At 32.6% G+C, this 5,259-nt stretch overlaps 2 protein-coding genes across 2 annotated transcripts; both read left to right on the plus strand.

The window, feature by feature from the left end:
- Window positions 1-771: 771 nt before the first annotated feature.
- Window positions 772-1,407, plus strand: LOC130939905 (uncharacterized). Its single transcript, XM_057867972.1, has one exon. It carries the CDS (start codon window positions 772-774, stop codon window positions 1,405-1,407), a length of 636 nt encoding a protein of 211 aa, XP_057723955.1.
- Window positions 1,408-2,469: 1,062 nt separating this feature from the next.
- LOC130939906 (uncharacterized) lies at window positions 2,470-3,702 on the plus strand. Its single transcript, XM_057867973.1, has 2 exons — window positions 2,470-2,691; window positions 2,794-3,702. Exons 1-2 carry the CDS (start codon window positions 2,470-2,472, stop codon window positions 3,700-3,702), a joined length of 1,131 nt encoding a protein of 376 aa, XP_057723956.1.
- Window positions 3,703-5,259: the final 1,557 nt, after the last annotated feature.

The raw sequence follows: 5,259 nt of genomic DNA on the forward strand, positions 1-5,259 counted from the left end.
TCATTTCACTCCAACAGCTACCTCCTTTCTTTTTCTGACACGCACAGTAACAAAGACTCCAAATTGTAACTGTTGGAGTTGTTCTAAGAGCAACTCCAATGGGCATATGTTGAGATCCTGTTTCTGACAAAAGGGGAACTGGGATCGTTGGAGCAAAATGGAACGGGGTCCTTGCACAAGGACCGATGGGACAAAGAACGGGGACTGAGAGCAACGAATAATAACTTGCCATTTGGCAAGTTATTATTTAAATAAATAATTATATAAATTTTTAATTAATTATATTAAATAATTATATTAAAATAAATAATTATATTAAATAATTAAATAATAATTAATTTAGTAATAATTATAATAATTAATTATATTAAATAACTATATTTTTATTTAATTAATAATTTATATTAATTATTTAAATAATAATTAAATTATAATTAATTTATTAATAATTATAATAATTAATTAGATTAAATAATTAATTTTTATTTAATTAATAATTTATATTAATTATTTATATCAAAAATAATATTAAATATTATTTATATTTATATTATTATATTAAATTAGCCGTTGTAAAACTAATCGTTGCAAAAATAGCTGTTAGAAACTAGCCGTTACTATGTTACCGTTATTATTAATAAATTAATATTTTTTTACTCTATATATACCACTTAGATACACTTGTATTCTCACACTCTCTACTACTCTTCTTCATCTTCTTCCAAGTTTACAAAATCAAAATTCTGCTACTATTATTTTTTGTTCGAAAAAATGGATCCAAACCAACTCAACTCTTTCTTCAATTACTTACAAAACTTTCCTCAAATTCCAAATACCCAACAATCTCAAACATCAAACTCTCAAGTTCCAAATCAAAACTTCATACTACCAAATACATTTCAAAATCCAAATCCACAAAATCTCTCTAATTTCAATTTTCAAACTCCTTATAATAATCAATTTTCTATATTCCAACCGCAAAATCAAAATTCACAAACACCCCATTTTCCATTTTCATCCATATTTAACCCCTCTATCGGAAATGTTACTCCAACTTCTTTGCCGTTTCTAACTCAATTCAATGCATCAAGACATAACTCATCTGGTGTTGGTGGCTCTTCTAACCCATCCTCTCAGACTCCTATACAATCTAGTCCAAATTCGCAATATTCAGATTTTGCCAACCCTCGTGGATTAGATGCTATCGACCTTAATGATGATGATATTGAAGATCGGAGGCAAGATAGTATTCAACACTGGCATTGGAAAGAGGATGAGATGCTGATCAGTGGATGGTCAAATATTTCAACTGACCCTGTAGTTGGTACCGATCAAAAGGGGGAAACATTTTGGAGTCGAATTCATAGCTACTGTGTAGAATTTTGCACCAACATGACAAGGGGGTAGTTGCATGTAAGAAACGATGGTATAAGATCAACAAGGCTGTTGCACAATTCGCTGGTTGCTACGATCAAGCTAGTCGAAACATAAGGAGTGGTTCGAACGTTGATGATATAAAGGAGTTGGCTTATAAACTTTATTCCACAAATTATGGTTAAAAGTTCACTTTTGAGAGGCATTGGAACATGCTTCGGTTGGAGCAAAAATGGAGAAGCCAACTACCTACACAGAGTGGCGGCTCAAAGAGAACCAAGGTTAGTGCAATTGGAGCATACTCATCCTCATCAAACGTGTGGACTCTCCCGTTCGCCCACAAGGATCAAAGAAGAGCAAGCGAAGAGGTAAGGGAAAAGCACAGATGTCTGAAGATTTTAGCGAAAGAAAATCATCGGTTGTCAAAAAGTTATCTCTCATGGAAGATATTAAGAATGTTAGAGAAAATGAACTAATGGAAAGGAAAAAAGAAAGAGAAGAGGAGAAGGAACATAGAGCAAATATGATGGCAATCAAAGAGAAGGAGTTAGAAATTCAAGCGGCAATGAAAGAACAAGAATTACAAACTCAGAGATATATTAAAGAAATGGAGATAAAAGCAAAAGAAAGGGAAATGGATATGCAAATACTTAATGCTGACACATCTACAGTGAGTGAGAAACGACGAGCTCTTCATGAGATTGCATGTGAGAAAATAATGGCCAAGTGGTTTACTTAATGGTTCCTTATATTCGTAGAGTTATATAGTATGTTCTTATTTATTTATTGCGTATTACTGGTATGTGATGTAGTTTGTTTTATTTATTTCTGATGTAAGTTTTTAAGTTAGTCAATATTTTTGTGTCGTTATTATTCATGAAAGTGACCGTTGCAAAACTAGCCGTTAAGAAAAATTAGCCGTTGCAAAACTAGCCATTGCAAAAATAGCCGTTTGCAAAACTAGCCGTTACAAAACTAGCCGTTAAGGTACTTATTGCAGACACACTTATAAATATCAACTATCAATGACTCCACAACTCCACTTCAACTCTTGTTTCTCACCTTGACAGAGAACTAAAAATTAAATTTCTCCATATGGCTAGAAATTTTGATGATATGTTCAATGAGGCTTTGTATGGCAAAAGAAGACGGCAAGATAACACACTCATAGATAATTGGATCGATGAGTATTTACTCGAAGATTCAGAAGAAGAAGATATCGATAGAATCCCTATCCCAATTACTCGTAGATGGATCAACAGAGATCGAGAAGCAGGACATGATCGCCTTTTCCAAGATTACTTTGCAGATGAACCGGTGTAAAATGCTGACATTTTCCGACGGAGATTTTGAATGAGAAGAGATGTGTTCCTTCGGATAATAGACGCTTTCTCAAACGTCTATTCGTATTTCCAACAGAGGGTTGATGCAACTGGAAGAAGAGGCTTGTCGCCACTTCAGAAATGTACCGCTGCGATACGGATGTTAGCATATGGCGTAGCAGCTGATGCTGTTGATGATTATGTGTGCATAGGCGAGAGCACTACAATTGAATGCTTGAAAACATTTGTTGAAGGTGTCATTTCTGTGTTCCAGGATGAATACTTGCGAAAACCCAATCCAAATGACGTACAACGCCTGCTACAAATGGCGGAGGGTCGTGGCTTCCCTGGCATGTTGGGTAGCATTGACTGCATGCATTGGCAATGGAAAAATTGTCCAAAGGCGTGGAAAGGTATGTACATGAGTGGTTATCGTGGGGTTGCAATCATAGTACTTGAGGTTGTAGCATCTTCAGACCTTTGGATATGGCATGCGTTCTTTGGAGTTTCTGGTTCAAATAATGATATCAACGTGTTAGATCGTTCTCCAGTGTTTGATGATATTCTAAATGACCGTGCTTTGGAGGTAAATTATACTATTAATGGTAATAATTATACAATGGGATACTATTTAGCAGATGGTATTTATCCTGAATGGGCCACATTTGTCAAATCAATCTCAAAGCCACAAGGTGAGAAACGCAAGTTATTTGCACAATACCAAGAAGGGCAAAAAAAATATGTGGAACGAGTATTCGGAGTGTTGCAAGCACGCTTTGCAATTATACGTGGTCCAGCTCGTTTTTGGGAAAAGAAAAAGCTTGCCAACATAATGAGAGCTTGTATTATATTGCATAATATGATTGTTGAGGATGAAAGAGACAACTATGCAGGAAATTTTGCTCAAGACTTAGAGTATGATGATGTTGAAAATGGCTTATCACAACTTAAGTTGGGAGAGGAAGATTTTGCACCATATCATCAATTTCTCCAAAGAAATGCCTAACTTCGAAATAGGCAGCAGTATAGACAATTGAAGGAGGACTTGATTGAACACATATGGCAATTTCACAATGCTTGTCGTCAACTATGAGTTTAATTATGTTTTTCTTTGTATTAAGTAATTTTACAAATTAGTGTAACCCCGAATTATCTATTGTGTATTATTGTTATATATGAATTTATTTAATATTAATATCTTTTAATAGTGAATTATTTTTAAATTTAAATATTTAAATTACATTATTAAAATAAATTAATTACATTAATTACAAGTATTTTAATTAATTAATTAAGTGGGACCACAACAGGGACTAAAGTTAGTTACTCCTAATGGAGAAGAGAGAGATACTTTGAGTTCCTATTTACTGTTTATGACGCAAAAGTTGATGTGGAGTTACTTTTTATGACAGATGGGTCATAAACAGGAACTGGGATGAGTTCCCTACTGGAGATAGTATAACATTTTCTACCTTAGTCAGACACTAACTTAGACGTTAGAGTAGTTTTGTAGGTACCATCCCTGCCACTTTACCGATGACATTCTCATCTTTCAGGCTACAACTAGACGTCTCCTCATTTATAACAACTTCAATCCCGTAAATAGTTGTCTATAGTAAATCGAAATCAATGATTTCAATTTATAGGTTTCTTTAAATCGAAACCACAGATTCGATTTATGTTCAAACGTTTTTCTCAAATAGTTCAAATCTAACAGTTTTGATTTATGCTCATTGTTGCTATATATACAAATTGAATTTCATTCATTCAAAATTTATTGAATTAATTTTTAAAAGAAAATTTTAAACTAAACTTTTAACATTTATTCTTGATAAATAAAACTAAAATAATTTTCAATAAACACAACTAATAATTATATTTAATAAATAATTTTTAATTTAAAAAATATTATAATAAATATAAATATATAAAAAATAAATAAATTTATATATTTATTAATATATAAAATTATATTAAATTTTTTAAGTTTAATAAAAATAAATTAATAATTTTCAAAAATATTTCTATAAGAGAGAGAAATAAAAATATATTATTCCGATTTTATTATAGACTTATTCGCTCAACGTACTTTTCTAGTACTCTTTTTAAGTATTCTCAATAATAATAATAATAATAATAATAATAATAATAATAATAATAATAATAATATTATTATTATTATTATTATTATTATTATTATTATTGATTTTGTTCAAAAAGGGTCAACAATTTATACATAATAATCTTATTAGTGAGAGTACCTAAAAAGAATACTAAAATAATGTTCAGTAGCTCGGCTCAGGAGTGACCGATGCCTGAAAGTGGTAGGGAAGCTGGATCCGGTTCACCTTTGTGCCCTAGGATCTCCGGGCCAGTGTGAAGAAGATGAGGTCAGCGTGTGAGGTCCCACTGAGTCGGATTTGGTGTGGAGGGGCCACCTGCAAAAGGGTTCCGACACTCAAGTGAGTATCCATACAAAAGCGGCAGTTAGAGTAGATGATAGGTGACGTACTTTTGGAGAGGAATAGAATCCTCCCCTTATATAGTCTGTACTAGGGTGGGT

Source organism: Arachis stenosperma, chromosome 7 (genome assembly GCF_014773155.1).
Source record: "Arachis stenosperma cultivar V10309 chromosome 7, arast.V10309.gnm1.PFL2, whole genome shotgun sequence".
NCBI lineage: Eukaryota > Viridiplantae > Streptophyta > Magnoliopsida > Fabales > Fabaceae > Arachis > Arachis stenosperma.

Coding starts and splice junctions, on each gene's coding strand:
- LOC130939905 (XM_057867972.1), top strand. CDS start 772: ATGGATCCAAACCAACTCAACTCTTTCTTCAATTACTTACAAAACTTT.
- LOC130939906 (XM_057867973.1), top strand. CDS start 2,470: ATGGCTAGAAATTTTGATGATATGTTCAATGAGGCTTTGTATGGCAAA. Junction 2,692..2,793: donor ATTACTTTGCAGATGAACCG/GTGTAAAATGCT, acceptor TATTTCCAACAG/AGGGTTGATGCAACTGGAAG.